Consider the following 16,095-nt stretch of genomic DNA (forward strand, 5'->3'; position numbering starts at 1 on the left):
CCTCCCATTCTGAAAAGAGCACCAGAGAACCTGCTTGTTGGAGGGTGCTAATGGAGAGCACCTGCAGACATGCAGCTCAATCCTCCAACCCACCAGACCAATCAGCAAACATCATCTGGGCAGCGGGGGAAGGGAGATATTGTAACTCATAGCACTTCCTACAAAGTACCATGACTTACAGCGGGGAGCTGCACGTCTGTCAGCACCCACAGTTTCTTTTGCTATTCTTTAAAACAGTTTCTTTGTAATACCTGTCAGGGTTTGAAACTGTCAAATGCAGTTAGGCAGTTTGACTATTACAAGCACATATAGAATATTCATAAAGTATAAGCCAAGAATCAATATTTAGACTACAAAATTGTGTCCCCTTTCTCAAAGATTCCAGATTTCTCATTCAGCTTAGTAAGCATCTACAATAATTCCATATGCTTCACACAATAAGTGCATACTTGCACTATCAAGCAGCAATTAATGTATCACTTCTTTTGAGAAGTGGGACTTGTTTGTACATGAATGAGCATTCTGTAACATTCTAAGTCTTCTGCCTTACAGATGACAGAGGAACAAATCTGGACTATATACAATAAAGTCCCCTTCTGATTTCCTTTAATAAGACACACCTATCTTGCATGCCAAGTGAGGAACATATAGGGAAGAAAGAGAAAGCCTAACCCTCTCCTCGCTCTCTCTCTCTTCACTAGAACTTCTACACTTAAATCTTCTTCCAAAGACAGTATACATAGAGTCTTCTGGTAATAATTAAATTAAAACTATTAATAAAAGTAGGTCCATTTCATGGCACAAATTAAACTGTTAACAGCTAGATTAGATTAGTTTCAGGATTTTTTTTCTTTCAAGTCTGAAATAAAAAAGGCTTACGTCTTTTCCCAGCACTCTAAGTTCAAATTGCATTTCCTTGAAGTGAACCTTCGTAATTCTAGGCCTATAGAAAAAAAAGATATAGAAAAATTTATGATATTTATAGCCAATGGATAGAAAAGATACAAAAAAGAAAAAGATGCATTTGAATGGGATGAAAAGATGTCTCTCTTAGTCATCAACATGTGATAGTTTTTCCAAGTGCCTCAATGGTTTTGCGCATTACCCGCCACAAAAAGTTACACTTAAACATTTGCATATAAGCATGGAAACATCTCTTGTAATATTATGAACAGAAAATACTTAAAACAATTAATTATATACAGAAAGACTGATTTGAGCTAAGATTCTAATTTCTCTTTTATAAAGCTGACAAATGTATCATATTTCCCTCATAACCATATTATTTTAATATACACAACACTGTTAAGTTATACAGGTACATACCAGAAATATTTCCCTACTTGTTTTTTATTCTTGTAGACAACAACTCCTATAGGTGTTAATCCTAAAAAGTATTCAGACTTGTTCTCACCCTGGAAAACAAAATACATGCCATTTTATTATTTATAGCTATAATTTTATTTTTACAGATATTGTCTGGGAGGATGGAGTAGTGCCAGGGGCAGGGAGCTTCAGCAAGTCACTGTTTCTCTGTGTTTCAGATTCCCCATCTATAAAATGGGGATAATGATGCTTTGTAAAACATTTTCAAATCTACTGTTGAAAACTTCTGTATAAGAGTTGATCATCTTCTTATCACCATCATACTAGCCAGTGAATTCTACCCTACTCTTACTTACTTGATGAACCTTATCTCATGGGAGCAGTCTTTTAGACTTTAATGGAACTGCTTTCATAAAGATTACTTACATGAGACACTAAGAGTGAAAATTAATTTGAGTAAGCTGTCATATTTCGCTCTCTTTGCATCTTAAAGTTAAGTGCTGTTGACATTTCACACTTTACAGAATACAGTATTTACTCGTAACATATATACTTCTGAATTCTACAGTAGGTTCATTCTACCATACCATCCAAGATATATGAATCATCAGTCTTATCGTGAAACTTCTGCTGCCTGCAGAACTGAAAAGTTATAGTGATTTTAATGGAAAATCATACAGAGGTCAGCCGCTTTAATTCAAGGGAGACCCTGAAAAATGACATAGCCATCTATCTCCCTGAACTAACCAGAATCTATGTATTCCATTAAAGCAAAAGCAGTTTTTAGATATTATTAATGCCATAACCCTTTGTATAATGATGAAGGAGCTGACAGTGTAGCAAAGCTCTTTGACACATGGAAGGGACTTCCAGAGGTGGAGAAGTTTCTTGCAATATTCTGAAAGCTCCAGGTTATGTTGGTGGTTTCCTACAAGCAAACATCCATCTGATTTTTGTATTTTCTATATTCTGATAATCCAGTTTGTATTTCTACAAGAGGTTCCAAAGAGTTCTTTTCCCAAACTGATACACAAGCCAATATGCTGGTTTAGGATTCTGGCACTTGGAACACCCACGTAAACATCTTAATCATAGAGGCCAATTTCTCTCACAGGTAAACATGAACTTCTTACTACATCAGAAACAAAGAAACACATTATTTCTGGGAGACTAAGCATGGGAGTCCTAATTATCAAGATTTTTTTGGAGGAACTGGGGGAAAAAAGTGAAGTGTGATAAAAGACTCAAAGAATAAACTCTGTATCAAAACCTGACACCTAACACATGTCATAGCCACCAAGAGAAGGTGCATAATGACAGCCTGGTTCATTTCACTGGAGTATAATTTTGCATTTGGCTTCTTTTTATTGAAATACTGGTGCCCAGGAGTGCTGAAGCGTGCTGCTAAATAAACCAACTGCTGTGAGGGAGTCAGAGCACTTTTTTCACAATAAATGAGAAGGTGTTTGATAGTAATGAGAAGTCACGGTTCCTTTCCCAAGTTAAACAGTTCCTAAACTCTAAGTGCTTATCACTAGCCATCCCTCTTGGTACAGAATAACAAGAAAATTATGTATTTGCTATATTGCTACAGCTTCCTCAGATCATGGCAAGTATTCAAAACCACACAGGATGACCTCCTGAAGGGAAGAGGTGAGAATTGGCAAGGAACTGTCTGTAAGGCAAGTTAAGGTCTTTGCAGTGAGCCTGTGACTGGAATAAGAATTGATCTTACCAAGGTTTCACTTTTGAAGCACTGTAGGCCAGTGGTCTGTGACTTTTGAGAGCTGTGGACCAAAACAACCTGGCTCAGGTCTATGGTAGGCTAGTGACCTGGCTGCCACTGCCAAGGCCTGATGCTGCTTCTCCCTCCCACCAAAGTGTGGTACAGGCACAGTTCCCAGCCACTCAGCCTCAGTATACGCATGGGCAAAGCCCCAGGCTCCACACACCAGAGCCAGTGCAAGCCATATGTTGCCAACCCTTGACTGTAAGCTATTTGAGTACGTTTACACTGCAGTACCCCTCCTGAGTGGGCAACTGTTTTGCTTTTTCTTTTTTTTAAAGGGACACGCATGCACCTACACACACACATTTTCATCAGTGTGTTTGCCCAATATAGGCCATGTGTTTTATAGTCATGCTCAATGTTGGTTGCATTTAATCAACTTCACAGTTGGCTTCCATTACTGAGCACATGCTACTTTTGGCAGCAGCTTAATGACAGACAATGTGGGGGTGGAGAGGGGAAAGGAAGGGATGTGGGAAGGCTCACCTTCCTGGGCAACTGCTGCCACTGCTTCTGTAACAACATCAGCAACTCTGCTCTGGTAACAGCATCCCCATGGCTGGGCTCCCTGGAAGCAAACCCTGGTGCTTTGTTCCCTCTCTCCTGCCTCTACCCTGATGCATACATATTAGGTGCACGGCTGTGCGTGTTCTTGTCCCACTCACCCCCACCCACACCCTGGATATACAGCTTGGTGCAGCATTGTGCTGCTTGGCTTATGGCCAGGCAGGGGCAGTGCAGGACTGCTCCAGCCATGGTACATACTCTCAGGGGGGTGGAATCCCACTCATCCCATCCTAATTACACTACTGCTCTTTTACCTTGGTCTGACACTTGCATTAAATCCCTCAAATTTTTTACCCATAGTATTTGTTCACCAAAATGAATTGTATTTTATAAGAAAATACAACCAGAATCTTTAACCAAAAATCCATTTAGTTTTCTTAGGTGTAAAATAATTTAGGCCATGCTCCCTAGAGGTACTTTTTCCTTCAGATTTCTTGCATCCTTAAAAAAAAAAAAAAAAAAAAAAAAGATATCCCCTAGTGACTAAGTAATATAAATGCATTTTTTTCTACCTGAGTGTAAAAAACATTTTGTAATACCATTACATTTAAAGTATTTGACTTCCATGAAAGCAGTACTTACATAGACAAGATGGAGATCTACTCCATACATTTCCAGTGACTTGGCCACACCCAAGTAATTCAGTTCTGCCTCAGAAGGAACCTGACCCCTGTAAACATTATAATGAATAAGAATTTTGTCTCTCAAACCGGTGTAGCATCAATTACTAAAATAAATCCTATTGTTAACACAACTTGCTTAAAACTGTACTACTGACATAGACTTCCATTGTCTCCATGGTATCATGCCCCTGCAGGTTCCAGGTAAAATGGGTCATAATAGGCTCTAACTTTCACTAGACTGTCTGTTACAAGCTATTACATATTATTAGTTTGTTCACTTTACAAGCTATTATACTTTATATATTAAGTACACTGACAAAACCCTGCTGTCCCCAGTACATTTCACATTATTTCATCCTAATGTATAAAAAGCAAAAGATCTTTTTTTATAAATAACTATTAGCAAGAAGGCCAAATTTGGGATAGCTTCCCTGTGATGTTCCTGGGAGCAAATGTGGAGAAGTCCACACAGTACTGTGTCCAGTTTTAGGCTCCCCAATACAGAAAAGATGCGTACAAATTGGAGAAAGTCCAACAGAGGGCAACGAAAGTGGCTAGAGGGCTGGGGAACATGATGTATGAGGAGAGGCTGAGGGAACTGGGCTTAATGAGTCTGGAGAAGAGAAGACTGAGGGGGGAATTAATAGCAGACTTCAACTATGTGAAACATAGTTCCAAAGGGGATGGAGCTAGACTGTTCTCAGTGGTGGCAAATGACAGAACAAGGAGTAAGGTCTCAAGTTGTAGCAATGGAAGTTGAGGTTAGATATTAAGAAAAACTCTCTCACTAGGAAGGTAGTAAAGCACTGGAACAGGTTACCCAGAGAGGTGGTGCAATCTCCATCCTTGGAGGTTTTTAAGACCCGGGTAGACAAAGCCTTGGCTAGAATAATCTAGATGGGGAGGATCCTGCTTTGAGCAGGGGGTTGGACTAGATGACTTCCTGAGGTCCCTTCCAACACTGATTTTCTATGATTCTACCTGCAAGTTTCACTGCACCAATCAGGAACTGCCTTGAGCTGCACATGTGGAGAAATGATGGAGAAAGACAGAATACTAGGCATGTGTTTTACATCAGTGATAAGAGATATAATATATGAAGCAGTCTGAGTAAAGCCAAAACTTTAAAACCACAGATATCCTCAAAATTGAATGAGTTCTTCCTTTACTGTCACTTATACCACATACTCAGTATTGATCTCTGCTTATAGGTCACAAGGAGGGAGGGTGGGGGGGTTGGCGGCGGGGGCATGTGCCTCCCGCCCCTAAAATTGGCCCTTACCAACCAGGGAGTGGGAACCACTGGCCGATGCCCGCCCTGAGAAGCGCCAGCAGCACTTCCGGTTTGCTGCCAGTGTTTCCGGGCTCAGCAATCAGATGCTGTCCACCCCACCAAATTGGCAATCACAGCTGGTGCCCCCCCCTAGATCCAGGAAGTACCAATCGCCCATATCTCTGCTGAAATAATGCTCCAGCACTCTCATCCCCAAAGGGGATTTACCACTCTCTTATTTCCTCCATAACATTCAAATACATTTTACTGAGAAACTGAACTGAATAGTCACTTCTGATTATACCAGCATTAGTTAAAGACGGTCCATCATTATATGTTCCAAGGATACTTCACATCTTATGCTTTTCCTTGCAATGCTGTGTCGCAGAGCACTAAGGTGCCCTGCTCCTAAAGAGGGGAAATTGTTAGGGAGGAAGCTGTAGCAGTGAATAAAAAGAGCCCTAGCAGTGAGTAAGGAGCCCAGCTGTTGGTCACCAGGGCAATTAGAGTAGTTAGTGACCCACACCTGCCAGCGGTAAGCTGACCAAAGGGGTGGGGCAGGGCCTGGAACATATAAACCCCTTGACTGAAGCCAGGCAGGGAGTTCCCTGCCAGCAGCCAGGGAGGAAGGAGCTCTCCCTGAGCAAAGCTGAGAGGAGAGGCCTGATTGCAGGTACAGTCCCAAGCCGGGTAAAGGATGGAGCATCCCTGGGTTGTTTTGAGTAACGTGGTTATAGCCGGACGGCTTCAGTTTATGTTATAGCTGAGGGGCTTGCATTTTGTTTACTGTTTAACACTGGTGGTTTGGGTGAGGCTATTAGGGGTTGGAGGAGGCCTCATAGAGGACCCACAGCAGTGTGGGGACCCCAGCATCAGTGAGGGTGCAGCATTTGGGGTGCACTGACCCCAGCCCCAGAGAGGGGGCAGTTGAGAAGCCACAGTGCAGGTATGGTGAGCCCTAGAGGGGGCAGCAAGAAGCCCTAGAGAGAGAGAGGGGCAGCAGTATTGTGAGAAGCACCAAAGAGGGGGTAGTCTTGGAGAAAGCGCCAGAGAGGGCGCAGACCGAAAGAGACAGGGCCCAGAGAGTACAAGGGAGCCAAATTATAACAAGGCCTGGACTGAACAACATCAGTACCATCTGTGAGGTTTGGGGCATGGTAAAGGGGTAGTTGGAGCCACGCATAGCCCATAAGGCTAGGGTGCCCCGAAACAACTGTGGTACCATCTATCTGGAGCGGGACCTACCAGGGGTCCAGGAAGGCACAGGGTCAGAGTGTACAGCTAACCATGACCAAGAGGGCATGAAAGGCAGCCTTCCATATATATATTGTCATCAAAGACATGGCGGGCGAGGATCGAGGGTGCCCATTGGGCCAACTTGGCACGGTAAGGGGGACTTGGGGAGATCACGGTCATCCTCCAGGATCCCACACTGTGACATGCTGCCATAGTGAAATGTTTCACTCTATTTAATGTAATCTACACACAAATTGTTATGCCAGGGCCCAAGGTAGTCACAAACTTTGAAAAATCTTGTAAAATATACAGTTTATCTTCTTTCTAGCCATGCAGAATTGGGGATGGAGAGATGGGCAGGGGAGTGGTAATGGAGTGGAGAGCCCTAACTAGTCATTAGAGTTTGTGCCTTCCCAGGCTGTCATTTTATGAGGGGGGAAGTTGTTTTTTTATTTGTCTGACAGAAGAAATGTATGCACTGTGACTGGTGATGAGACAAAAATAGTGGTGAAATGCCATATTCTACAATCAATGCAGAAGCTTTATGAACTATGGGCATGTAAGTGACTACATCCTCTTATCAGATTATAGCGCTGAAGCAAGCTGAGGGGGGAGGATGAAAAGCCCACGAAAGAAAACTGTTCCCTTAGCAGGAGTGCCTAACAGATCACTGGTTTACTTCTGTGTTTACCAATATGCTGCATCCAGGCTATTTTCTGTTTCAATAGTTCTACAACCTGCCACAGAACTTATTGTTTATTTACCCCAGACTGCAAAATTTTGCTCCATAGTTTGAGTTCTCGTATTCCAAAAATGATGCATCTCATCCTCATGATTCTAAGCCAACTGCTAATTGAAACTGTGTTTTCTGCCTGAGCCTACAGAAAGCCTGACACACAAGGACTAAGCAATGTGAACTACACAGTTCACCTCAATGAGCTTGCTAAAGACGATGTAAATGTCATAGACATTAGGGCTGGAAGGGACCTCAGAAGATCTTAAAGTCCAGCCCCCAAATGTCAGCATTGCTATTTCATTTTTTATTATGTTATCTGAAATAGCATGCTAATGAGCTTGTCCCAGCACGCCAAATAACCTGTAAAAGTGCCAGAAGTCTTAACTGTCCACTTGGGAGCCAGCTATTTGCATAAAAACTCTAAAGAGGAAAGGTGTTAATCCATGGTGTGCCACACAGCTGGGAGCCCTGTCAGCAATCAGAGTTCCTAGCTGTATTAGGGCATCAGGCGGTCAACTAACAGGACTCCCAGCCATGGGAGCAAAAATTGCTGGTGAAGCAGGAGCCTGGGGTCATGATGCAACACCTTGACAAATGGCATGATGGGAATTGATGTTCAATCCCACAGTTGTGACTTCTGCCTTGCATATGTGGCATGTCAAGAAGCGTGATTGTTGGGATCATGTATCCGGTCCCATCAGCCTAAAATAAAGAACTCCATAGTAAGAGGGGAGCATATTCTGGTATACATTGATACAGGCAGGTAGGCATTTTGATAAGTACTTCTTGTACAACTATAAAATGGTTTTTAGACCCATTATTTTTTTTGGCCTTATTAATTTGCCACTTCTGGTGTGAAGAGTGAACTACCTTAAATAAATAAATAAATAAGAAAGAAAAACGGCAACTTTTTTACTGTCATGTCCCCTAAACTGCCACATAACTGACCTGCCACTAAGTCTCTACCATGCACTGGTCCGTAATCCTCTCTCTCTGGTCACTGCCTCCTCACCCTCAGCATTATTCTTCCCCTTTCTCCCCCTCGACTTGCAACCCAATTTTTCCATGATTTCCAATACATCTATGTTCATGACTTCTCATCCCCTCTGAGGCCACTTCACTTCCCCTCCACCAATTCAGATCCTAGATCAGGGGTGGGTAAAATACAGCCTGCCGAGTGATTTTATCCAGCCCATGGTGGGTCCCTCAGTCCTGCCTAGCCCAGGTGTGGGGTGCAGCCCTGGCTGTGGTACGTGCAGCAAGTCCCACTACCCCCACACATGCAGCAGGACTGGGGCAGTGCAGCAGCTGGACTCCATTTCCAAGCAGGCGCAGTGGTGATGCCTCCTTCTTCCTGCCATGCCGCCAGCTGCAACCCTGTTGCTCAAGCACCCCAGCCCATACACCCTGCATCCACCACCAGGTCCAGGACCCATGTGGGCAGGGTGCATGGCTGGGTGACTGGGATGAGGCCACAGGCTGGTAGGGAGTGGTAGCTGGGAGTGAGACAGGCAGGTGGGGCCAGGGAGACCCTGAAATCTTGGCATGGTGACAGTACAGGGCTGGGGCCCAGGGCAGAGCCGTGATCTGGTGCCCACATGCCCCTGTGATGGGTGCGGGTTCCATGAGAAGCATGCAGGGAGTGGATCACGGCTCTGCCCCAGCTCTGACTCTGCACTGCCACCCCAAGATCCCAGCCCCAGATGCAGTTCCTTGCCTGCCTTCATCTCCACCTCATCTGCTCAGTGAAGCACCCTGCCCACACAGCTCCTGGCCGGTCTCCATGGAGACTTTGGGATCATAGGCAGTAACAGCATGGGGCCAGGGCTAGGGTCAGGACAGAGCCCCAGTTCTGCAGGCAGGGGACATGCAGAGGGTGCACCATGGCTCTGCCTAAGGCCTAGCCCCACACTCTCACCACCCCTGACCCTGGTGTCTCCACGGAGACTGGCCAGGAGCCATGTGGGCAAAGTGCTCGGCTGGGATGGGGCTGCAGGCTGATAGGGAGCAGCATCCAGCAGTAAGATGGGTGAGTGGGTGGAGTCGAGGGGACCCTAGGATCCTAGGGTAACAGCATGGGGCTGGGCCGGGGCTGAGCCATGATCTGCTCCCTGCACACGCCTGCCCAAGGTACCAGTGCCTATCGCAAGGGTGTGAGGGCAGCATATCACAGCTCTTCCCTGGGCCCTGAACCTGTGCTGTCACCACCATGATTCTGCCCCATAATCCTAGCATCGCCTGCCCGTCCCACTCTCAAACGCCACTCCCCACTCACCCCAAACCCCATCCAAGGTAGGGAGTTTTGGTGACCTATTGCACAGGGCGGGTGTTGACCCAGCCCATGACAGCTCAGCTCAGCTATGTGGCCCGTGGATCCAAATAATTGCCCACCCCTGTACTGGATACACAACCGACTTAAATTTATATGAATTGGACTGATATAAGTCACCTGGGAATTCTAAGTGGACAGATGACAAGTTCTTTGGGATTAGGGGCTCAGAGTAGGCACTCTTACAGTGCAGGGTACTCTTACTCTTGCAGAGTAGGCACTCTTACTCTTCCTAGCAGGCTGGGAGGCTACTACTCCCATACTGCTGCATACATAACACATCAGTGTAGTTTCCACACTGACTTTTTCTCAGAGTAATTATACACTGGATTTAGGGCTGTATGTGTCATGTATCCACATCTTTAAAAAAAACAACAAAAAAACCCAACACTAGACTAAGGCTAATGACACTGATATAAACAAGTCACGTGGCCAAGCCCTTGTTCATGGATTCGTTCCATTTGATTCAAGGCCAGACAGGGATGTGCAAACAGGGTGGCCGCCCAGGGCCCAGACAGAAAGGGGGCCAGAAAATGGTAATTTAAAATTATTATCATCATCATGATCTCTGGTGAAGGGGGGAAACTACTAAAAGTTCATCCGGGGCCACCAGGAGTCTAGGTATGGTGCCGATTCCATTCTCTCCTTTTCCCTCAACTCCCTGGCTTTTCTCTTCCCCATAACTGCCAGCCTCTGCTCTTGACTCGCCTGCAACTGCTATTTCCTCTACTCTTCTTCCACCATTATGGAGTATTTTTTGTGTATGAATAACAGTCACACTCTTTTCTTCAATTTTATTATCTTCATAGCAAAACATCTTGCCTTCTTCTTCATTTAATCCCACATCAAAAAAAAAAAAAGAACCTAAACCAAAAAGTGAACTCCCAAAGCTGCCTTTCACACCCTTCTTATAGAATTGTGGGGGGCTGGGTCAGCAGTAACCCCCAGAACGGGACTGGTTCGGCAGTAACCCCAAGAAGAATCTGGGGATTTGGCAGATTACAACAGGAGCCAATAATGTGAAGATGACACACAAAAAAGAAAAATAACAAATGCAATGTTGGGATGCATTAAAACAAGTATTGTATGCAAGACACAGGAAAAGGTTTATTTGGGTTAAGTTTCAGTTGCAGCATTGTACCCAGTTCTGAACACCGCATTTTAAGAAGGATATAGAGAAACTGAAGAGAATCCAAAGATAAGGATAGGACTGAAAACCACACAAGAAAAATCTGAGAAAATTAGATACGCTTAAAGAAAAGGAGATTAATGAGGGACATGATAGCAGTTTTAATTTTTTTATTTTTTTTTTGGTAGAGCAATGGGTTTAAACTACAGCAAGGCATATCTATATTCAGTGTCAGGAAAAACTTCCCAACTATAAGGACAGTAGGATAATGGCTTGAACTGACTAGGAAACTCCTTCAGTGGAGGTGCTCAAGAAGAAGTTGGATAAGTATCTGTCTAGGATGGCATAGAAGTAGAGAGTCCCACAACTAGACTAGATGACGTTTGAGGTCTCTTCTGATCTATTAGCCTTTGGAGCTGCTCTGTCCTCTGCAAAATCATGCAGATTTCTTCAAAGGAAAAAATATCTACACAGCCCAACAGTCTCTCCTCTCACCAACGTCAGATTCTTCCATAAGGATATATCAACACTACATAATTGCAGAGTATAGTGAGTCATGTAGTTGTTGCCCAACACATCTACCTTCTATATCTGAACCTTTTAAATGTATGACTGGACTCACCCTAACTCTGTGCTAGAGGCCTTGCCTGGGGGCTATGGCAAAAAGTGTGTGTTGAACTGTAACAAGTGTGTAGGTTGTAGCCATGTTGGTCTAAGGACATAGACAGCCAAGGTTTTTTTGGGTGAATCTGATATCTTTTATTAAACCAACTTAAATAGTTGAGGGGAAAAAATTAGCAAGCTTTCAGATTTAAAAACCTTTAGTCAGGCTGAGGAAGCCTCTTAAGGAATTCTTTTTCCAGGTGGCTCATAAAAAGGTTGGCATACTGTGGGGCCATTTTGGTGCCCATAAATGCGCCCATGATCTGAATGAAGTGTTAGTTATTAAAAGTGAAATTGTTGTGAGAGGATGAAGTATATAAGGTCAGTAATATCTTTGGGTCTATACTCCGAGATGTCATCTTGCTCTTGTAAGTAGGTAAGGCAGGCTTGGATGGCATCCTGGTGTGGGATGTTGATATATAAGCTGGTAAAATCCATGGTGGCTAGGACGGGGTTGCTGGGAAGGTGGTCTATGTTTTTAAGTTTCCATAGAAAGTCTGTAGTGTCTTTGACAAAACTTGCTCTTTGGGTGACAAGCGGTTTTAAGATTGATTCGACAAAACCTGATATTTCCTCAGTTAGGGTTCCATGGTTGGATATCATAGGTCTACTAGGGTTCCTTTGTTTGTGGATTTTAGGGAGCATGTAAAAAGTGGGAGGATCAAGGTCTGTAGTTTTTCTTGTAGTTCTGATGGAAATGATTTGATGGTATTTTTGAGTTTCATGGTGAAAAGGGGAGTAGGATCTTCTTGTAGTTGTTTGTAGTAGGTGGTGTCAGAGAGTTGTCTGTTGGCTTCCTTTATGTAGTCTTCACAGTTTAGGATGACTATGTCTCCTCCTTTATCTGCTGGTTTTATTACTATTTTGTGGTTAGATCTTAGAGATTCTATGGCCTTTCTCTCTGGTAGACAGTTGTTATGGTGGCACGTGTTGTTGATTATTTCATTGTTCATTCTTTCCCTGAAACAGTCAACGTAGCGGTCAAGATTAGAGTTTCGTCCACCGTGAAGTGTCCAATCTGATAGTTTTTGGGTTTTTTGGGATTGATCTTTTACTCAATGTTGTCAGAGGATGAGTTGTTGCTGGAAGTAGATTCATTTTGGTTGTGGAAATATTCCTTGAGATGTAGATGTCAAAAGAATTCTTCTAGTTCTTCACATTGAAGTATTTTATTTAGGGTATTTTTCTGGACAGAAATTTAGGTCCTTAGAGAGGACAGATTTTTCAGTTTTGGTAAGTGTGTATGTAGAGAGATTGATGATATTTGAGGGTTGGTTGCTGCTTTCAGTTTCATCAGGTCGTATGTGTACCTGTCCACTTTGCAGCACAGGGAAAAATAAAGAACTGGGCTTCTTTTTAGATAGTTCAGTGTTGTTGCCTCAATTCCTTGTACTCGTATGTCACTGCCCTTCTGCCTACTCCCTTCTTTCTCACCCATTGCATATCGGAAGGTATTTCATGGTTTACAGAAACTTACTCAGAACTTAACACTTCATTTCTATGAAGCTCTCTCCAATTTCTTCACCCCTGAGACAGCTCTGCCAACCAAAACATGTAATTTGAGGCAGGGGCCTGGGAGGCAGGACCCCAGTGTTCTCTTTCTGGTTCTGTCACTGATCTCCCATAATCTTGGCATAACAGTAAGTTTCTACCTCAGCTGCATATAATAGTACCTTAACTCAGTATTTAATCATATTAAAACTAATGACATTTAACATGTAATAAGCTACTACTATATAGGAATAAGCAGGACAGAATATGGCCCTGAATTATTGTTTCTTTATATTACAGAGGTGGGTAGAGGTCACAAGTGACGGTCAGATCTCATGTAGGTCAGAACTGTTGTGTGTTCAGTTATACCATGAGACAACCCTATTCTTATAAAATATAACTGGCTTTATATATAAAGAGAACTATTTACAGAGGTGCAGCAACTACACTTACTATTCAAGCCACTTGCATACAAGCTAATTTCTTGGTAATTCCTCCGACTCCTCCCAAACACAAGTTGGACTCCTACTTCTAACTTCCATGTTCAGGCTGCTGATGTTTTCCTCTACATTTCTGTTGATGTTGTACCTCCTGCAAGCGTGTGCTGACTTGCTGGAGTCAGGAGTTACTAGTACATGACCAACAATAAGGACATGGCTTTTATCACCAGGTCACTGTAGCCTGATAGATCTCACAGGCCCTTCACAAGTCTTCAAACCAATATATTTGGTTTGTGTTATGGTTGTTGGCAAGGACTTTTCCCACCCTATCGATGTAGCCATTCTGTTGGATGGCATCCTGTTGGTCCTCTGTACTGCTCATGCACCTTGTTTCTTCTGACTTTCCTATGTCAGGCCAAGGGATTTGAGACATTTTCTAAATCTTGCTGATCATGGGTTGGCACTATTTACATCAGCATGCTGGCTATCTTCCCCTGCTCCACAGCTATTTTCAGTCTCAACACTGTGCTTGATCTGTAGGTAGCTCATATGACTTACGTCCCAACTGCAGCTTGGACTGTTGTCTTTTGCTGTTGCTTTGTATTGCTAGTTTAATGGAAGCTAGACCTGCAACTACCTTAGATCTATGGTTCCCTAGTCTCAGCAGGCTGCCTGCTTAGCTTGGCACTCTCTTCACTGCTTGTGTACTTTGTTTTGTACTCCACTGGGCTGCAAGAGACAACATATCATGGAACAGTTTCAGTTCTCTTACCCATGAGCCCTGGTCCTACTAGACAGTCACTGTGGTGGATATATTATGGAGGTCCAAAGATGAACTGATGGAACTAACTCCACTTCAAAGGGAACAACTAATAACAACTTTGCCACATGAACAAACCTATTCATATGTCTGCCAAAGCTCCACTAGTAAATTGCAAGGATTCTTGGCTTTGCATCACTACAGATGCTGGTTCATCTTTTAGGCCTCTGTAGCACAAAGCTGCTCCACAGAACTGTAGTACTTTTGTATCAGTGCCTCGCTTATGATTTGCTTTTCTATTTCAAATGTGTATTCTTAGATATCTGACCATTCTACACTATATTAATTGTCTCAAGGATTCATAGGCTCCCAATAGCCATGCACAAATATTAAGAAGATATTTGGCTATCCCTATAGATCGCTAGGCCCCCTCCACATCCTGTGGTCTGGGCATTTCCCCAATAGTTTTCCTGTTTTGTAGTTATCTCCTATCTGTGGGTCTATTTGTCTGTTATAAGCCACAGTATATAAATGTAATAAATAAATATTTTTCCATTTCTCAGAGTCTATTTGAAATAAACAGATGTGCAGCATATGGAACCTCATCTCTATTGACTAATCTGCAACCAGTTTAATATTCTATTGCTGACACCTTAGTAGGAGTGTCAGAGCCACATATCACAGTCCTAGATTAACTCTTCTTGTTTTACAATGAGGATGTCATTAACTACAGTCGGGTTCAGTGTACACCCGAGGCCGCTTGATGTCCACAGTTTCCACTGCTTTCACATTTGTACAAGGGATTACTCATCTGGATTACTGCATTCCTGGTAGTGCGAGTACCTCAATGCTGCCTACTTGTCCTGTTTCTAAGTATCCCCCTTTTTTATTATTTTGTTCTAATACTTGCACTCTCTTTCTTGCTATGATCACTCCAGCTGGGTTTCATGCATCATATCCTGATTAATAATGGGAAAAGATGATAAAACTAAGATGCTGCTTTATTAAGAGAACTATTTAAAGAGATGCTGATAGTGCAGCTACCTTTCAATCTATGTGTATACAGACTCCATTCCTGGTACCTTTTGCAACTTGTGCTCCAAGTTCAATGCAGGTTGCTACAAGTCTTAATTACACCAGATAATGATCTGGCAAGGAAACAGAGACTCTAGTGTACTGGATGTTGTAGATTCATATATTAAGCAGCAGCTTCGTCCCCAAGAATTTAGAATCTGCATAGAGCAACATGCAAACAAGTGTTATTATCCCATTTTACAGCTGGGAACTAAGGCAAAGAAGTACTAAGAGACTAGCCAGAGAATACAAAGGAAGTCTGGGACAGAGCTAGGAATGAGATACAAATTCCCTAAATCAGAAACCTATGCCCTAAACCAGACAAGATAATGAGGTCATTTAATTATCTTTTCAGAAACTGCTAGCTAAGAGCAACCTACGTATCATACTAGAATTGCCAAACACAACCTTGTATCTGAATTTTGAATTAGTTTTGAATATACCAGGGCACCCCTTGGGGTTACCAGAAATAATGGCCACAAACTGAAAGAGAATAAATTTAGACTGGACATAAGGAAGAAATTCTTTATGGTAAGTGTTGCCAAAATACGGAATGGGCTTCCAAGGGAGGTGGTGCTTTCCCCTACCTTGGAGGTGTTCAAGAAGAGATTAGACAGGCACATCTGGGTGGGGTTACTTAACCCCAGCACTCTTTCTTC

General features: G+C 43.1%; 1 protein-coding gene across 1 annotated transcript in view; it reads right to left on the bottom strand.

Moving 5' to 3' along the window:
• EPB41L4A (erythrocyte membrane protein band 4.1 like 4A) overlaps positions 1–16,095 on the bottom strand; it is a 150,058-nt gene that overhangs the window by 91,826 nt on the left and 42,137 nt on the right. Inside the window, exons 7-9 of the mRNA XM_006026177.3 lie at positions 4,265–4,352; positions 1,327–1,415; positions 880–943 (exon numbers count right to left, since the gene is read on the bottom strand). Of these exons, the coding sequence (XP_006026239.1) occupies positions 880–943; positions 1,327–1,415; positions 4,265–4,352 (241 nt within the window). The remainder of the gene's footprint in view (positions 1–879; positions 944–1,326; positions 1,416–4,264; positions 4,353–16,095) is intronic.

The sequence above is a fragment of the Alligator sinensis genome, unplaced genomic scaffold, assembly GCF_000455745.1.
Source record: "Alligator sinensis unplaced genomic scaffold, ASM45574v1 scaffold225_1, whole genome shotgun sequence".
Lineage (NCBI taxonomy): Eukaryota > Metazoa > Chordata > Crocodylia > Alligatoridae > Alligator > Alligator sinensis.